This window comes from Salminus brasiliensis, chromosome 15 (genome assembly GCF_030463535.1).
Source record: "Salminus brasiliensis chromosome 15, fSalBra1.hap2, whole genome shotgun sequence".
Lineage (NCBI taxonomy): Eukaryota > Metazoa > Chordata > Actinopteri > Characiformes > Bryconidae > Salminus > Salminus brasiliensis.
The window spans coordinates 24,121,886-24,140,468 of NC_132892.1; the positions used below are offsets into that span (position 1 = coordinate 24,121,886).

General features: G+C 40.3%; 1 protein-coding gene and 1 long non-coding RNA gene across 2 annotated transcripts in view; both read right to left on the reverse strand.

Moving 5' to 3' along the window:
* The window catches only part of LOC140535480 (uncharacterized), a 46,523-nt gene that overhangs the window by 18,357 nt on the left and 9,583 nt on the right, over positions 1-18,583 (reverse strand). The window lies entirely within an intron of this gene.
* Positions 8,322-10,363, reverse strand: sox1b (SRY-box transcription factor 1b). Its single transcript, XM_072656876.1, has 2 exons — positions 9,483-10,363; positions 8,322-9,371 (listed from the first exon to the last, which is right to left on the reverse strand). The coding sequence occupies exons 1-2, from the start codon at positions 10,084-10,086 to the stop codon at positions 8,932-8,934; spliced, it is 1,044 nt and encodes a 347-aa protein (XP_072512977.1). The 5' UTR covers positions 10,087-10,363; the 3' UTR covers positions 8,322-8,931.

Here is an 18,583-nt window from a genome sequence, read left to right on the forward strand (position 1 = left end):
TAGTTGGTATCAAATGTGCTAAAGCACAGCAGTTTTCTATTTTTCATTTTTGGTGTGAAATAAGCCAGGGTCAAGGGATTAATATGCACTAATTAACTGCTTCATGGGGCAACTCGGTTCTGCCTGCTTGCCCAGGCGATCACCCACTGCTGCCCACATGGAAACCATCCCCGCATTACACAGTTGGCTTAATAATGGAGACCAATTTGCAACCTTTCTGGCAACTGTGGCCAACAGGCAGATTGGAGGTGGAGTCTGACCACCTGCATATGAAAAAAAAATTGAGGAGAAGAGGAGGGAAGACAGAGTGAGTGAGAGAAATTAGTTGCAGTCCAGAGACATTTCTGTCAATCACCAGTTGAATGTCCAGTAATGCAATTCATTACTAAAACCATTACAAAACATGGAAAAGTGCAATTAAGTGTTCTTTTTTTTTAAACAAAAGAAGCTTAAACTGCACCTACACAGCTTGCACATCTGCTTTGTTGGGTTACATCAGCCATAACTAATGCCTTTAAAAATATATACATATATATATTATAATATATAATATATATATTATAATTATATATGTATTATAATCTAATATCCACTAACATTGCCAGCACTCACATTTTGATTTCAGCACTTGGACAGCTCCTCAAACTGATCTGGAATGATCCCAAGTGAGCAACAATTTAAAAACTGAAATCTCTTAACTGTGAGGGAAATGTTGTGTTTTGTTGGGTTGTAAGAAACTGCACTCAATTCACTTACTTTCAGAAACCTGTGTCGATATAATGCATTTTATTCATGTGGAAATGGTGTACACAGTTGAATTCAGTAGCTCAGTAAACTCACTGCATTCCTTCTTTCAGAAAAGTGTCTACCAGCTTGAATGAGAAATATCTGATGGTGGGCGGCCCACTGGACTAGGGGGCTTCACTCTGAGAATGTGAAATGAACTGTCCCGGGCAAGTACCCTGCCACAGCTGCGCAGGAGGGCTGAGAAAACCACAGCTCAACAATTGCAGCCACTGTTTTTCCCCCCACCAACCGCTCGCCTTTCCAAAGGTCCATTTGCATAGTCCGTTCTGGCTGATTGACTATACTTATTCAAGGGAGACTCGCCTTTTTGTCCGCCGTTCAGCGTGAGACGGTGGCCTGACAGCCCTCAGGTGACAGATCCGCCTTCTTTAGGTGAGCGAACATGCATGTGAGTTGAAGGAAAAGGAACCGAAATGCCACCACTGCCATGAATCCCACAAAAAGAAAGTGATCAAACCACTCTAATAGACTACAATGGCCCGGGCACTTTGGCCTACGATTGAGCTTCATCTGAATAAGTGTATAGAGTTGCACTTGTGCCATGGTGGTGGCAAATTACTTTTGTACTTGGTAGGCTACAAGAGTAAAGACTATTTTTTGTTTGTCAGATGTAGAGTAAAATACTAAAATACTTGAATGGCTCAGATCCTCATAATAGACTTAACTTAACGACTCTAGGTGATAGATTAACCTAGACTCCACAGTACACTATAATGTTTGAGAGCTTATAGTATATTTGTCTCCTGAAAATGAATAATGGTCTGACAAAAATCTTGAACCATATGACAGTGATGATGATGGTGATGGTGAAGGTCATAATGTTAGTAATGATAAAGAATGAGTGAGGATGAGGATGGTAGTGGTCATGATGATAGTGACAATGGTGGTGATGAAGGTCATCATGATTATGATGTGATGTCACAGTATAGTGATTGTCATGATGATGGCAGGGATAGTAAGTATGGTGATGATTATTAATGCTGATATTGTTGATGATTGTGTTGTTGGTAATTATGGTGGTGGTGAAGATGATAGTAGTGCTGATGGTGATGGTTGTGAAAATTATCAAGATGAGGTTGGCAATGATGGGCCCTCAAAGATTATGAGGTTGATGGCAGTGGTCACAATGATGGTGGTGGTGATGATATTGAGGTCATGATCATGAGGAAAATAGTGACAATGATGAAAATGAGGATGATGAGGGCCGAGATGGTGATAATGGTCAGGATGATTGAGATGTGATGGTAGTGGTGATGATAGTGAGGAGAGTGTCATTGCAATGATAGAGGAAGAATAACATGGTGGCAATCATAATTATGATAATAACGCTGCATGAATATGATACTGATGGTAGTGGTCATTTTGATGGTAGTGTCTTGGGGCTTTTGATGGTGTGGAGGATGGTAGTGGTCTTGATAGTGGTGGTGACGATGATAGTGAGGTGGTGCTATTAGTGGTGATGATAATGGCGACGATTGTGTTGGAGGAGGTAATGGTGATGAAGATGTTAATGTTGTAGTGATGATGATAAAGACAAAATAGTCATTTTAAGCTTGGACACGAAACCAAACTGTGGGCTCCTTGGACCAGCAAGTTCTAACGTTTCTAATGACGTGCTCCCGAAACAGCAAAGCTCGTTCTCTCTCACGCACCTGCGCCGCTTCTCGTTGTCTTCAGGAATTCGCTGATGTTTGTAATCAGCTTTGTAAGGCCACTGAGTGCAGCATGGATGAGTGCGAGAGTTTCCCTACTGCTGAACGCCTGTCAGCGCGAGGCGCAGCTCCAAGCCACTAGCAGTGCCAAATTCCAGCGGGGAGAGAGAGAGAGAGAGAGAGAGAGAGAGAGAGAGAGAGAGAGAGAGAGAGCGACAAATGACTAAGTCGACCCTATATTCCCAAACACTGCTACTGCCAATGTGTTGTTCCCCGGTGATGTTCATTTGGAAAGAACATGTAAACTGTGCTTGAGTTTGATAAAGGAACTGTGCAGTGAACGAGCAGAGTGGGTGAAAAAAAGTTGGAGGTTTCATACTGATGAAGATGCTTTGGTAGAAGAATCTAAGCCCAGGATGTGCAAATAGGAATTAGCATAAAATAAATGATGCCGAGTAAATGCATTAGCACTAACATGTATAGAAGTTTTTGCTCTCCCTCCCGCTCTCTCTCTCTCTCTCTCTCTCTCTCTCTCTCTCTCTCTCTCTCTTTGACATTCAACAAGATGCTGAGGAGATTTCAGGGGGAGCGCCCTCATCATAGCGCCCCGAAACAGCACATGAAAAAAAAAACCCTGAAAAAAACAAGCCCCGTCTCGCTCCTCTCCGAGAGGTTGTGGATTAGGCAAGAGGCTGCAAAGATTGTGCAACATGTCAGCGTGTAATTGGCCGATAAGGCTGGGAACGGAAGGGAGCGCGTTGGCCCCGCTGCCGCTTCTGCTCGCCGCTAATCTCGCGCAGCACAGTCGCCCCTTTCCAATCTGTCTCCGTAATCTTCCGTGGCAGAACGGCAACCAATGGCGGCTTGGGCTGGGTTTTTAATTTATTTATTTCATTTTTTTTGGGAGAGCTCAGGAAATATGCTGGGGAGTGATAAAGCCGATGCTAATTAGGGCCATTTAGGACGACGAGTGCAAGGGATCTGGGGCTTACAAACTGGGGGAACAAATAAAAATAGGGGAGCAATGATGATTTTAATGTCTTACACTTTTAATAAATATTATTGGGCGTACTGTTTTACTGTTAGTAGGTACCTTGATTACAGAGCTTTTTTATTATTATTATTAATTAAGTCAGAAACTCACTTTTTTAGGTCTGCATCTTAGTTTGGTCAAGATTACAAAACACCAGTAAATGAGGTCTAATTGCTTGAATATTTGGAAGCTTTCTATTTTGTGTCCCTTCCCCTCCAGTTGTTTATTGTTTATTCCCATTTGCAAACGTGAAGCTATGTACATATTTGTGTACGTGTTTAAATGAACTTTATTATCAAACGTCATTCAGTCTAGGGACTTTATGTGATAGGGAAAGGTCTGACCCAAAGATGTTGAAAGGTTTAGTTAACTCAGTTACCTCTGTCTAATCAGTTACCTTAATGCTTTTAAGTTGGCCCGACTATTTATATATATACAGAGGTTCCTCAATGTTGCACATGAGAAAGACATTGAAAGTCTATTGAAGGAACGAAAAGTGTTTCTTCTATGGCATGTTTTCATAATTCCTTGAACCATACCTCCAAAGGAAAAACACCTTTATTAAGCTATAGACTTTCCAGAAGTAGTTCTGGACCACTTTCCCCACCGCGCTAAACGTTGTGCATGAAGAAAGCGCTTGGAGGTTTGCAGTGGTTTTCTCTCGGTCCATCCTGGAGAAGAAAGTGTGTGAGTGGAGTTTGCCACAGAAGTCGTGCTGTTGGCTGGACCACTGTCCACCAAGGCTCAGTGTGTCTTCACATGCTTTGCCACATCATGTTGATGCAGCAGTAATAGATGAGGGTATTAGTTTTGTGTGGAGTGAAGAATTCCGGAGTTCGACTTACACATCAACTTTATTCCAAACTCAAGAGAATGAAAGGGCATCTGAAATGTTTCAATGGCTTGTATATATCACCTAGCACCTAAACGTTATGCAGAAAAATAGCGCTTTGACTTTACATGAAAATGATTAAATTGTTGCAAATGAATAGAATGTGTTACGTAAACGAAAGTCAACTAAAAGCTGCATCTGTCTCTGCATCTATATTTGTATCTGTGTTTTATTCGTGTGCAACCACGTGGCAAAAAACGCTGTAAAAATGTTTTGTCGTTTTAACTTTTAACCTTGGTTGCTTTGACATTTTGTATGAATTGAATATGAAATAGTAAATTAACAGACAATAAGCTCTGTCCTTTAAGGCCTTAAGTTAAAGTGCCAAATCAAAACAAATAAAACAGCAATGATGTTTTTTTTTCTGCTTCTTTTAATAGCTAAAAGTTCTTAAATAGTGATTGGTTAGGAAAAGCGTTTAGTAATTAGGTACAGAAGCTCTACAAATGTTTTCAAGGTCGCATATCCACCAAAAGGCTCTTAAAGGAATCAGAAGTGGTTTCTCTATTTCATTTCTCCAAAGGCATCTCTATATTTATAAGGGTGAGCTACTAAGATTGAACCTCCACATAAGTTAAAAGACCTAATTATTATATATTAATATAAAGTGTCCAGACTTATTAGGATAATATAGACTTGCTTTGTACTTTGTACTGTCTGTTTTAGGTGATCCATGGCACTTTAACAAATTCGGTTATTCCAGTTTGAATAGATACCTTCTAGTTTGTTCTTTCCAGACGAGCAGAAAGAAACAGTGGTCATTAAAGGATAAAATCACTTTAAAATAATTAAGAATACAATATTACCTTCATCATGATTTGGTACCACCACATGTGACATTCACTCCCACCAAACACTCTTAAGATGTTTCTAAATATAGCCCAGTGTTGTCATGGTAGATTGTAAATAGATGTATGTACTATGCTACATGGGATTCTTTGAGCAGTGCCATAGAAGAACATTTTGCCACAAAGATCCATTTTTGTAAAAGAGATGTGAGTGTGAAGAACATTTAAATTGGTAAAGAACTCTAATATCCTCTTCTTTAAACCTTTAAAGGTTTCTTCACACTCACGTCTCAATGGTTCTTCCATTGAACCTTTTGTAGCACTATTTTAAAGATTATTTTTAAGGGAACAACATGTAATCCGCACTTAGATTATTGAAGGAGTCTTGAATAGAAATTATGTATTTAGATATTTAGATTTAGATATCAAAACTTTGCGATTCATCGAGTCGCTCAACCGCTCCCATTGCCATGAGACTGTAATACTATCGTGATTTATTTTCATAAAAGAGGCACATTTATAGACTTGTAGCTATCATAGTTTTTTTATCACTGGGTTGCAAACACCCACCCTCCCTCTCATAAGTGCAATTTACCTTAAGCCATGACTGAATAAAACACCACCTTCCTTAAGGCTACACTTAAAAATAACGGTGTAAAAAGCGTATACGGAGTAATCCCATCCAAAAACAACACTTTTGATACCATGAAGAACCTTTCTACACATTCTTTAAATAACTAGCAACTTCAAAGGTTCTATAAGGAAACACACTTGGCGCATTTACTTCTAAATGTGTAGGTATTAAATAGCAAGTCTTAAGACAGCAGCCAGGTATCGTTTACATTGTGATTTCATTGTGAATACAACATTTAACATGAACGCATCGGCAGTTAGTTACAATCCCTCCCAAATGTAAGTTATGTGGTTATGAGACTGAGGAACTATACTGTGGATTAACCTACAGGTCCTTTAGGTTGAACATTCAGAGGTTAAATTAAGCAATATAAATAAATTCATATATGTCAATTTTCTGTTACTGCCACAAAAACGTAACACTTCACAGCGATTCCAATGACTGAAAAGCAATATTTCGCACGGTGGGATACAAGAAGAAAAAAGCCCCCACCCCAGCATCCTGCCAAGAGCCCATGAAGGAGCGCTACTTGTTGCAGGCAGTCTCAAGGCCTTCACTGCAAAAGCGTTGGCTGACCCCAGGGTTAGCTCTCAGGGTCTTTTAATCCCCCTCCCTCCCCAAACACAAACCCCTCTGCTCACCCTATTCAGCCTAATCCGTCTCCCACCCTGCGGACCCTTCCCTGACGACCCTCTGGGGAGTCACTGACAAATTCAACTTGTCATTTTCATTTGCCAAGTCCACGGCAATAAACTAACAGGCGCAAAACACACTGTGTTATCCTAAACCGAGCTAGGAGGGAAATAAAACGCGCGTTTTGTGGAAATAAACGGCAATTTAATTCCATTAAGAGCTATTGCACTTTATTATGGTAAGGTAAATAAAGTGATGAATAGTGCCCTGTTGTTCCCAGACGGATTTAGCTGAAGTGGAGGGGATTTAACACGCTCACACACGCTCAGTAAGGAAAAGACTGATGGGCGGGGGGTGGGGGGGGGGTGTGGATTTGTTCGTCGGACAATGAATAATGTTCCTTTCATTGTATTTGTTGCTCTTCGTTTCTAATCGAATACTCTTTATTTAGAAGGGTCCTGCTCTTTGACCGACCCTTGTCCCCAGCCAAAAACAGCAGCAGCACCAACTCCACCACATTTCCAGAAACCCGTTTCTATATAAGCGCTTACACATAAGCACTGATTAAAAACAGAACCAGTGTAACACTCTGTTACATTACTATTATCAGCTGTTATTGTCCTTTTAACGTATTGATACGAGTTCAGTTAAACACTATAAGACAACTAAGTAACTCAGGTTTTACAGCGAGAAGAAAACTTACCGAACTCTTAATATTTACTGTACTTTAAAACTGAGGGCTAAACGTGTTCTTAAAGCTGGTTAACATGATTTGCTGCCCACTCCTCTTCCTTGTCGTCTCCTAAATACCTCACATATTATATTATGTGCTCATCAACATTATAATTTATTCATAACCGTATAACTGTAACTGTAGGTGTAACTTACAATGTTCTTTAGAGCAATCCCATAGAAAAAAACACGTTTGGTTCCCAGAAGAACCGTTCGGTTTCAATACGTTTTTTTTTTTGTTTGTTTTTTTTTTTTTTTTAGAAAAAGCAAATTGAGAAGTTCTTCAGGGAATCAAGGTAAAAAAAAAAATGTGTACCTAATAGTCTTAAGGCAATAACAGCCAGCTGTAGTTTACATTGTGTAAATACTCCATGATGAATACAAACCCGTTACATTAATGCAATCGTTTTTTAACTTTTTGATAAACATTGAAATAACGCCATATTATACGCAAAATATGTAAAATATAAAATATGAAGTATTAAATATTTACTTAAAATAACTTTAACGTTAAATAATATAATTTTAACTTTATGCTACAATACAAGTTTATATTGTGAAAATAATGGAGAAAGGCGAATGAAAAACGGAACATTTAACACCCCCCCCCCCCCCCCTTAGAAATACCGTTACTGTTCGCGCCATCAATATAAAATTGAAGCAAAACTATATAAACATGGAGACAAAATACTTCTGATTCTTACATTTACATTTGGGGCGAGTGGTTATAATGTAATGACAATACAATATGTATAATACTAATGATAATATTACTACTACTACTACTATTAATAATAATACTAATAATACTAATAATAATGATAAAAGTGCATTTTTAAATAAAGGTAGAATATAGGCAAATCAGACCGTCAGTGTATTATAACTTATATAAATAACTGTTATGTTAAACAAATCAAGCTCGTAATAACACCTGATTTAATAAGTAATTTGTTCACACAGACTCATATTTTTTAGTGCGTTTTCTGCTCCTCGAATGTATTGTTGTTTTTTTAAGTCACAAACTGAAGAGCAGGTAACACTGGTTGCTCTGTCGGCGTCAGCTTAGTGACAAACTAACTCTCGTTATCCATACAGGAGGAAGGAAGAGCTAAAAAAGATACAAAGACGAAATTAACACCTTTATCCAGAATAAGATCAACAGCTGTGAAATTTATTCGTTTCACACCAACGCAAAAAATGTCCTTCTTTTCTTGCAAAAAAATTAATTAAGGAAACTATTTACAGTGTGTTTAGGCCTATCAGTTCTCTCTATAATATATGTACCATTTACAAGAAAAAATACAACGACCAAAAGATAGAGAGAGGAATGGATCACACAGGCTTAGTCACGTGTTTACAAACCGAAGAACTGTGGGTTGTGGGCAACCAACCCTTTAAAACACTAGGGGCATTTTTTTCAGTGTGAAGCGCGGCCTCGTGTTTAAAATCAAGCTTCACAAAACATATCAGAGAATCAAAAACAACTTTAAAATGGTCAAGATGTCCCAAAAATGTCTAGACTGGCCTTTTTAAGCAATGTTTTTGATCTGGTAGAAATTGGGACACGCTGAACTCATCAGCTTAAGTTTAATGTTTAAATAATAATAATAATAATAATAATAATAATAATAATAATCAACTTTAAATTTACAACAAAAGACATTCTGTACAAAAAGGTAGTTATGATCTAAAAAGAGGTAAATATTTGGTTACTTCTTTCTCGATGCTGTTTTTTTTTTTCTTCCCTTTTTTTTGTTTTTTTAAATGTGTGTTAACGGAACGGTTCCGTTGATGCCGGCCGTGGCGCTCTGGTAGTGCTGCGGCAGCGCATGCAGTCTGCTCTGGACCGTCTGCTCGGCAGCTTCCGCGCCTCCGGCCGCCGCCGCCGCCGCTGGTAAGTACATGCTGATCATGTCCCGCAGGTCTCCGGGACAGGGCGCGCGGGTGTGCGCGGCGAGCGGCGGGCTGGCGCTGGGCTCGGCCTTGACCAGGGAGGCAGCACCCTGGTGGTGAGGGTGGTGCTGCGCGTACGCGAGCCCCCCATACGGCGAGGCGGCCGAGGCGCTCACATAGCCCGGTGAGTTCGAGATGGGGCTGTACTGCAGCGCGCTCATGTCATAGCGGTGCACGGACTGTGCGCTGTGGTGGGGATGGTGGTGATGGTGGTGGTGCGGGTGCATGTGGTGCGGGTGCGCGCCTCCTCCTACTACTACCCCTCCTCCTCCGCCGCCTACTCCTCCTCCTCCACCTGCTCCGCCGCCGCCTCCTCCTAACCCACCTCCTCCCCCTCCTACTCCGCCTCCTCCTCCACCCGCTCCACCGTGCGGTCCTCCGTAGGCCAGCTGCGCCTCCTGCATCATCGCCGCCGCCGCCGCGTACGCGCCGTTCGTCCAGCCATTGACGTGCGCGTAGCCCGCCGCGGCGCTCACGCTGCCGTTGCCGCTTACGCCGAGTCCGCCGGGGCTCTCGAGACCTCTCTGGCTCATCCCCGGCGCCCCGAGCAAGCCACCGGCAAGCGAATACTTGTCCTTCTTCAGCAGTGTTTTGGTCTTTCTCCGGGGCCGGTACTTGTAGTCCGGGTGCTCCTTCATGTGCATCGCGCGTAACCGCTTGGCCTCGTCGATGAACGGCCGCTTCTCAGCTTCAGACATCACCTTCCACTCGGCGCCCAGGCGTTTGCTGATCTCCGAGTTGTGCATCTTGGGGTTCTCCTGGGCCATCTTGCGCCTCTGCCCGCGCGACCACACCATGAACGCGTTCATGGGCCGCTTCACGCGCTCCTGCCCCGCTTTGCCCCCTCCTCCTCCTCCACCTCCTCCGCCTATAGCTAGCGGCCCCGCATGCGACCCTGTCGCGCTCCCGGTCGTCTGCGCGCCCGGCGAGTGCAGGTCCGTCTCCATCATCATGCTGTACATTCACCCGGCTTTCACGAGCTCCTCACCCGAGAGAAAAAAACACACTCATTCACTCTCCCTTCCGTGAGAAAAAAAACAACAACAAACAAACAAACAAACCAGAAAAAAAACGCTGATACAATCCACAACGATGCGAGTGTCAGGTTGTGTCTTCTTGTTCTTCTCTTTCTCTTTTTTTCTTTCTCTCTTTCTCTTTTTGGCTTCAGTCGGGTTGATTTTCACATCCAGAGCGATGAAAAGCCTCTTTGAGCCACTTTTCTGCGCCGCTCTAGTAAAGTTAATGGCACCGCGCGGCCATACGCTCCGCTCTGACAACGGATAAATGAGACGCAGCCGACCAATGGGAGCGCAGAGAAGGAGGGGGTGATTTGCATACTGCTCGCGGTCACATGACGAGAGCCGGGCGGCTGTAAACAGTTCGAAAAATTATAGACGGTGTGAAAATATTTAGGGCCGAATCACATTAAACTGACTGTCATAACGTAAAGAAGCTTTTACAGGAACATATGACGTTTATAAAAACTTTAAAAATATATAAGATTATTTCTAGCGTATTTAAGAAACAGCCTGTAGGAGACTGTGTGAACAGGTCTTACAACACATGCTTCTGTTTTGTTTTTACAGTAAGAAAAAATGATATGATACTTTTTCACAAGCAATATTATTTGTAAAGTACACAGGTTGATGTTAATGTGATCAATGATATAACTCATGCGTTGCCGCGTTTTCTTTGGTGGTTGTTTTATGGAGGTTTGATAATGTCGATTTTGTGGCTTAAAGGTCTCAAATCCATCTTATTGTAAAAAAGAAAGAAAGGAAGAAAGTAATTAAATAAATCAAGAGGGAAGAAGAAAAAACATAAAGACGGAAAATAATTAAAGTATGAAGTAAATAAATAATCAACTAATTAAAGACGAAAGTAAATTAATAAAGAGAGAAAGAAGGAACAGAAAACGTTTAAATAATGTTTCCCTCAAACAAACATCATTCGAAACGAAATATCATCCTAAATCTACCAACAAAAGTAGCTCAAAACTATTGCGCGACATAAAACATGTAGGACGTGTTGTGGCGACTGTTTTGAGATTCGTCAGTCTGATAAAATCCACCCACCCCCTCCACACTCACACTTGCGGGTTCTCACAGCTCTTTCTGCTTTTTTGTCTGTAAAATCTGAAAGACTCTTTTCAGCTGAGCCACAGGTGCTTCCCTGTTGGGGCGGTTGCTAAGCAACGCGCGACTGACGCCCAGCGCACGTGCCAGCGCGGCCTCTTTGTCCGCACGTGGCTTTTTGGGGGCAAAAGCGGCAAAACAGGGGGGTTATTACTGTAGAAACGGGATCATCCGGGTTACTCTAAATAACCGAAGCTGCGTGACTCGTTTTACAGCCTGAAAAACGTCGTTTAATCGAAACGTTCCGGCGGTGGGACTGATGACCGTAGTCGAAGAGCAGCAGAGTGAGACTGAAACACAGTAAAGTGGATCAAATGAACGCATCAAATAATCCTTTTCCAAGCCTTTAGTACTTTTCACACACTGCTGTCTGTTTATGAGACGCAGGAGCTCCACGAGAAATGTCAGCTTATGATTTGCAAATCGTCGCTGTCACGCAAAAATGTCTACTTACATAAGAAGAAAAAAAACTTTCTTAATCTTCAGTATAAGACGGTCTAAGTTTTAATCCAATTTACTTTGGAGCATTTCTACTATTTTTTTCATGGAATTTGGACACCGTGTAATGAACAACAGTCAGATCATAATAAAAACTTTACCATACACAATAAGTCTTCTTGAACACTGAAGCTATACTTGTGGTAAAATATATTATGCAATATATACATTACAATATGATATTCTTTACAGATTTTTTTTCAACTAGTTTACGAATGTATCACCGTGCTTAATAACTGTACTCGATTAAAAACTGCCTCCAAACATAAAGGCAGTAAATAATAATAAATATATCGGCACTTTCCCTCTATTTACTGTTGCTGTCACGCAAATTTCCATTCTTGACATCATTTGAAACCGGTTGTTCTTTACATTGTGGACCAACAGAAAATGCTCTATAATGATATATGTATATATATATTGCTCAACAGCGATAGCCCAGGCTCATGGGTAACCATTTAGCTTTAATGCAGTTGGACTGCCTCCAAACACCAGAATCCCCAAGGACTCTGCTGAGCTTGAACCACTTTTACACGTCAAACAAGACGACAGAAAAAACACAAACAAGCTCCAAGTTCAACCTGAGCCAAGACATTTCCTTGGTTATATTTCCTTGGAAATATTTGGTCCCATGAAGAAAAGCGTTACTTTACGCGCTATGATGCCACGCAGGGAGAGCAGCGGAGGGGGGTAGCGCACACACATCACTCAAATTTCACACCACACTTGTTCAGAATATCTCAATTAATTGTTAATTGAGGCGAAAAATAACAGCCTAAATATCGCCGTCAGTGCAACGCAGTTAACACGTTAATCATCACACTCATCAGTGCAAGGAGAATAGACATAGCCATTATGCAATTACGCCTTATTTCTGTCGAATTACACTATTGGTTTAACAATTATTCAGGACAGTATATTCCCACCGGGCCAAGCTGATAAAGTGCACTGGAAGTAAACACCGCGCAGAAACACATGGAGGTGTCGTGCATTGTGCTCAGACCAGATGAGCTCACATTCAGACTGAATAAGGGGGAACCTCCTCCAAACAAGTCCAGCTTCACCTCTCATGCACACACTGAGACACGATGCAGATGGAGAAATGAGAGCCGATCTCCCCGACCGTGAGATGTGAGTAAACACGGGCCTTCTCTTTAGAGGACAGAAGCAGCAAAAGTATCACAGAAGCTTTTTTAGCAAGTGACCCGAGTCACACTGTACAGTGGCCTGGTTAGAGGATCAGCCAGATCTGTTCACGTAGTAGACCACTACTACTGCTGCTGTTTTCGTATTATTTATTATTAATATTATTACTAGTACTATTAATAACAATAGTACTATTAATACAATTGATATATTCTTCTCAGTATCATCACCATCATCACAATCATTATTTCTGTAAATTATTATAATTACAGCAACAATAATAATTGTAATATTAGTACAGTTATTACTACCAGTAGTATTATTTTCAATAATAACACATCGTGTATATTATATACTGCAATTATATATAATTATTATGTATAATTAATACAATCATTAAAAGTAAGCATAACAGTAACATTAATCTTAATAATAAGCATAATACATTTAACAATAATGTTATGATGAATAATAATTGTAATATAACATTTACTTGAGTTTACTATTAGCAATAGGAAAATATAATTTAAACGGGTATAAAACTAATACTATTAAATACAACTACTAATAAAAAGCGATATTATTATTATTATTATTATTATTATTATTATTATGAGATAATGCTAAGCGCCCATCAATAATGAACATACACAGATTTCCAAGGTTCGCGCAGGGCTTCAACTGGTCTACGTGATGCTCTCTGCTCTGATCCAAATCCCTCTCCTCTCCGCAGAGAGAGGGAGCGAGAGAGAGAGAGAGAGAGAGAGAGAGAGAGAGAGAGAAAGAGAGAGAGAGAGAGAGAAAGAGACTTGTGTGCGCGAGCGCAAAGCTCCGTTTCAGTCCGCGCGGCCGCCAAAGTGACTGGGAGAGTCTCTTGAACTCGGGAGCGCGCGCTTTAAAACGAGCACCATCTGTCAGGTGCGCGCTCCCGCCTCTCCACAGCCTTTTAAGCGTAATTGGGCACGGGGAGGACGTCGGAGGGGGTGCTATAGTGGGGTTGGGGGTGGGGGGTGCGAGGGAGATACTAACTTCCATTTTTCTGCCCGTTTTCCAGTCCTGCACTTATTTATGCGCAATTTTCACCTCGTCAGTGTGACACAGTGCGAGTGGAGAGCCGAGGAATATAAAGTGGGGGAACTGGCTACAGTGGGCCAACCAGCAAACTACACCACACCAAACCACAATACACCACACCAAACCGTGAAACAGAGGCAGAACATCAGAAAAGGCAGACTAATCTCACCAGGCTGTTCTTTTACACGTTTAAAGGCTAAATATCTCACATTTTGATTTCATTTTATTGTTTTTTATTGATGCCCATTTATGACAAAAACAATGCCAAAATGTGTCATCCAGTGTTTTTGTTACTGTGTAACATTTAAGGTTGCTGTATGTAAAATGCCTCTGTTCCGATTGCCTGCTTCTTTATTGCGCCTTATTTAAGAAGTCCAGGTTGAAAAGCTCCTAATAAATAATAAATAATGTGAATGGGTGGGGCTAGAGTGCTGCAGACTGATCTGTAGATATATTCAAATCAATTGGTTTTGTGACATCACAGAAATTGCAAGAAATCGCAAAATGATCTGTTTTTGCAACTTAGTTTATATGTATGAATTGTCTGGATGATACATGTTCATATACTCTATTATTTCCCAAATAAAAAGTGAAGAATATATTTATGGCTTAATTTACTGTTAAATATACAACCTTCATATGATTAGTATAGAACCCTCACAGATTGTGTGGAGGTTATTTTAAATTTTAAAAAAAGTTTTTTACACTTCAACATACAAGGTACAAATATTGTTTCTTAAGAACCTATCAATTAAAATGTTATTTAGGTTCTTCTAGGTTCAAAGAAGTCAATGCATGCATGTTAAGACAAGACTCTACTGTTAAAAACTCATAGCTTTACACTTATACGTGTCCTAGTCAAAAAGCATTGTTATATTTTACAGAAAGCACAATTATGAATTACTGCATAATTGTATTAATGCATATTTTAATACAAACCCACGTATAATACTGAACATTCAAAACAAGTTTCTTCTCCAATGCAGGGCTGAATACTTATAATTCTATAATTCTATTCTCTCTCATAAAGAATAGGCTATAGGCTGGCACACCAGCATAATTGCAGTCTGTTATACCAGTATAATCACATATTGCTAATAAATAGGCTTCTTCTCCTCCAATAATGTTTCAGTGTTGAGCTGATGCTCTACAGGAGACAGGAGACCTACATGAAACTCCAGTTGTTGAATAGGCTGCAATTTTTGACAGCCTATTCAACTCAACAATGGCTTAATAATGTCTTTTATGTATTTTCAGTCAGAATGCACTGTAGGAGCTATACTATAGTGCAACATCATTCACTCAACAGAAATATTTAGAGTTTCGAGAATATTTAGAGAATGCGGGTTTAAAAAAACTACATGTAAGAGAATAAAGCTTTTCTTACAGGTCCTCATTGTGTTTTTTGGTTGTGGTTTGTTTTTGTATTTTACTGTAAGTCACAAGATCCTTTATTTCGGTCTGTTTGTCTAACTTTTCCTTTTTAGCGTTGGATGTCCACTTCTTCCAATGTTTACAGTAAGAATCACTCATGGACTTCATATTGGGGGGTGAGAATATCATTGCTGTCACACATAAACCATGTCCAAACCTCTCTCTCTTATTTTTTTAATTTTTGACATAAATTGAATTGATGCTGTAAGTCATTTCATTTCAATCATTTCAATTTAATCTTAGACTATGCCTTTAATTCTGAGTAGGATAGAGGACATATAAACCAATGAACAAGTTGTAATTTTAAAAAGAAAAGACAAACCTAACAAAAATCTTAATACTGATGTTCATTTAGGCCTTTACACATACTAAGAACATTTGTAAAATTACTTAATACATCCCACCACACCGCTAACCCTGAGACGTTCTGTTTACTCAAATCATACCAAAGCCTTTACGTGTAAAAGATGACGTTCACTAGATCTATAGCATTGTTGTAATTTTAATGAAGCAAGAGAATGAAGAAACTATTGATAATTCTTTGGTGACTATGTGGTCTAGCATATCATGCGGAGTTCCACAGGGTTCTATTTTGGGGTCTATGAAACTGATGTTAATTGTTACAGTAATATAGTTATGACCGTGACAGAGTTTGGCTTAAATACAGGGTCTAAGGGGTTATTCTGCTGAATACTTTATAATATTTTCCTGTTTATGTTTGTTGCACTGATTATCTAAACTGGATCAAAAATTAAAATGATCATGGTCATTTTAAAAAATTTGTTTGTTAACAAAACCTATAAGAATGCTGGGAAAGCTTTTGCTCGTTTAATACAACTTATCTTGGTGAGTTTTTTCTTGTCAGTAAACTAGTCAACCACATAGTACTTACTCCAACTTCCTTGAATTAAGTGATAACAAGTATTATATATATAGTAATTAATAATTATATAACATAATGTGATTATTATTTAAACACAAGTAATGGCAGGGCTTCCACTAATCAAAGCAAGTTGAACGAATGCTTACAGTGTTTGCACACATCTGTGTGTGCCTGGACTTTAATCATACAGTGTAGGTGTGAATTCAACACTGTAGATGTTGCTGTGTAAAAACAGAGACAAACCTTTTTTAATGTGTGAAATATGAATAGAGGCTGTATTAAAGTGACCTGTATAGGCTATTCATCTGATAAATGGAAGAAATAATCAATATAATGTGGGCAGAGTCCAGAATCCATTCAGTATGCTTTAATTACGACAATCAGAACCTGCTACACAGAAAATGGTGCTAGACAGCAACCTTATTTCTTTTTTCTTTATGACATTTGTGCAGGTACCAAAAAAAAACAAGTTTTTTTGGGTATGAGTATTTAGGCAGTATTTAGACACATCCCACTCTTTTGAGGAGGTAGGCATTTCAAGAGTCTGCAATCAAGAGACCTTTATGAATATCAAGATGCAAACCACTGGTAACACTCAAGAACAGGAAGGCCAGCTTGGACATCTAAAAACATTCAGAAACTTCTAAAAAAAAAAAAGCCTGTCCAGTTCTGAAACAAGGTGGTTTAGACAGATGAAGTCAAGATTAACTTGAAAAGATGAATATGGAAACATATCACATCTCATATCACATACCTGTCAAACATGGTGAATGCAGTGGATTGGCATGGGCATGTATGGCTGCTGGGGCTTATTGATGCTGTGGGGCAGTAAGGGTTGTGGGTGTGATACCTGGGCTTGGCAAGCTACTACTGTTGGGCCCTTGAGCAAGGCCCTTCACCTTCTCTGCTCCCAGGGCGCTGGAGCAACGGCTGCCCACCACTCCGGGCACGTGTGCTCACAGTCAGTGGGTTAAAGGCGGAAGCCAAATTCCATCTGGTGAATATGGTTGTCTTGTCTTGTGATTGTTGATGGAAGCATCAGGGTGAATTGTAATGGTCTGGCGGGCTGGTGTACTAAACCGATGTAGGCAGCAGTATGTAAAAGCAATGTTTTTATACATCACAAAAAGAGTTGTTTTAAGTTTAGTGCTTAACTTTTCTTTAACGGTGCTTCCAGAGAACATTAAAATCTTTAATAATAAAAAAATATTTTCCATGAAATGGGCTCTTTCATCATAAAAGTTTCCTTAGTGATTAATCAATGTTTTTGATGTTTTCTGAAGGTGTAGAGAACCTGCTATATACAGCAATGATTGTAGCGCATGATTCATAGCATTAGTCTTGAAGCCCCACACACACATACATAACACAGACATGCACAGTTTCAGTGCCCAGCCTGAGGATCAAATTAGCATTAGCGGCTCATCAGAAGATCAAAGACACTACAGATAAACACACATACAAATGCTCACTTAAACACATGCTCTTACACGCATACACACTGGGGTGCGTTCGCTGTGTGCTTCCACCCGCCTGCACTCCTATCCCTGCTGTTAGCTCAGGAATCTCTAAGCCCACAGGCCTCTCCTACCCGACCAGCAAACACAGTCAGCTTCACAGGATCAGCTGAAGCGTCTAGAAACAACACGTTAACGCGCCGCAGGGGCTAGCTCTATCAAAGGCATTTTTGCTCTCTACCAGTCCATTCACATAAGCTGCATGTCACAGCAGCTGTCAGGTCTACTGTATTGGCCCTAGTTTGATAGGGCTGGAGAACATGGACGGTGCTGTGGCATTAACCTAACCAAAGCCTCATTATTGCTCCTAAAACACAGGTTCCTCAATGGTTCTTGTCTGGAATCCAGTTTTGTCCTAACGACTTGAATGTTTACATCATGTATAGGTTCATAAGTCTTTAAAAAGATTGTGGATCTCATTTTAGAGTGAAGTTTCAATGAAAGGTGCTTCTTATACCAGTGCCCAAGGACCTTCTGATGGTCCAGAATTTAGCTGTGCAGTGATGTTTTTGTGGCATGAACTGGTTGGAGCAAAAATCCAGACCGTCTTGGGATCCCTGAAGACCGATTTGGGAACCCCTACTGTGAAGAACCAGCAGTGATTCCTCTATGGCTCTGTTCCATAGAACTCCTGCTGGCACCTTCCTTTAGAGAGTGTACGGTATGAAAATGATTGACGTGGGCTTGAAAGTCTGTTTGTATATGAGGCCCATATACAGCCCTATGCAAACATAGGGTACTATTTGTAGATATTATGGAGGGAACATTTGCA

What these genes read in the sequence shown, in the direction of transcription:
- sox1b (XM_072656876.1), bottom strand. Translation starts at nt 10,086, where the DNA reads ATGTACAGCATGATGATGGAGACGGACCTGCACTCGCCGGGCGCGCAG. An exon ending in AGGACCGCACGGTGGAGCGG is followed by an intron (nt 9,372 to 9,482) that starts GTGGAGGAGGAG and finishes TAGTAGTAGGAG; the next exon opens with GAGGCGCGCACCCGCACCAC.